General features: G+C 47.3%; 1 protein-coding gene across 2 annotated transcripts in view; it reads left to right on the forward strand.

The window, feature by feature from the left end:
- Nucleotides 1-1177, forward strand: part of LOC119594138 (peritrophin-44-like) — a 2606-nt gene extending 1429 nt beyond the window's left edge. For both annotated transcript variants that reach the window (XM_037943204.1, XM_037943205.1), the window contains exon 2: nt 160-1177. In XM_037943204.1, the coding sequence (XP_037799132.1) occupies nt 160-1002 (843 nt within the window). In that variant the 3' untranslated portion in view covers nt 1003-1177. The remainder of the gene's footprint in view (nt 1-159) is intronic.
- Nucleotides 1178-1339: the final 162 nt, after the last annotated feature.

Below are 1339 nucleotides of genomic sequence, written 5' to 3' on the forward strand. Positions count from 1 at the left end.
CAGGATGCATCAGCTCGTGCTATAAAATCTCATTGCTATCTGCAAAGCAAATATGTAATACTTCATATTTATGTTCTACATAAAGTGAAGGTTTAATACATTTCTGATAAACTGAATATACACAGAAAGGAAAAAGTTCTAACTTCTGCAATTTTCCAGGGCATGTGTGGCATTGGGGTGAACAGCCTGGAGGTGTGCGCCCCCGACTGCACCAACAAGGATCCCGGCGATATGGTCGTTGACCCCAAAGACTGCACTCAGTTCTACTACTGCCTCGCCAATGAGATGCCGGCCAACAACCCTATTCCGTGTGAAGAAGGTCATGTTTTCGATACTGCAACCGGCTCCTGTGTTCTCGGGACAGAATGCATCAATATCTGCAGTTCTAAAGAATGCAACTACGTCTGCAACGATAATTTGGAGGTGGTCAGCGACCCCCAGGATTGTGGTCAGTACTACCTCTGTTCTCCGTCTGGCATGGTAGGTCCTATCCAGTGCCCCGACGATAGGCCTTTCTTCAACGGCGAGGCATGCATCAACAAGTACGAATGCTGCTCGGACCCCTGCATCCCGTACTGCGTGGCGGCAGGCAGCCAGATCCCGGATCCGAAGAACTGCTCGATGTTCTACGTGTGTCTCGAGGATGGACTTCCGTCGGAGGACCTACACTTCTCGTGTCCTGACGGCGCGAACTTCGACGTGACGGTCGGCTTTTGCTTCGAGGGCGCTCAGTGTCAGTTTCTTTGTCTAGATCCACCGTCGACAACTGAAGCCATCACGACGACACAGGCGACCACTCCTCTTCAGTGTCTGAGCAGTTTCGTGTGCACGGAGGTCGGCTCGTTTCAGAAGTTCCCGACGTGCGTCCCGGAATACTACGCGTGCTATGCCGAAGGGGTATGTGCGGTCCTCGAGAAGTGCAAGGAAGGCATGGTGTTCAATCCTGTACCGGAATATCCCTACTGCATTGTGCCCGAGATGTGTCCTTATACCCCGGTCTAAAGACAAAGAAAAGAACTGCTCTTGCCCATGAATGACTTTACACCACCAACTCAAATACACAGTCAATGTATTTACTATTTTAATTTGTTGTGTATCATGCAGATTTCATGCATATTGTCATCTCGCTTTCGTTCTATTTTTGTTCATCATGACGGTTAATAAATCATGCAAATAAGCCGATATCATTGATATCCTCACGTAATATTAACTTTTAGGCTAAATAACGCCGATGGTCCAAATGGGTACGACAGTACATTATCTGTTTTGATTTTCAGTTATACTCCAAAAACTTCAAAAAGGCGAGAAAACCCAAAGCAATGGGTATAAAAGGTATGTG

This window comes from Penaeus monodon, chromosome 33 (assembly GCF_015228065.2).
Source record: "Penaeus monodon isolate SGIC_2016 chromosome 33, NSTDA_Pmon_1, whole genome shotgun sequence".
NCBI classification, from domain to species: Eukaryota; Metazoa; Arthropoda; class Malacostraca; order Decapoda; family Penaeidae; genus Penaeus; species Penaeus monodon.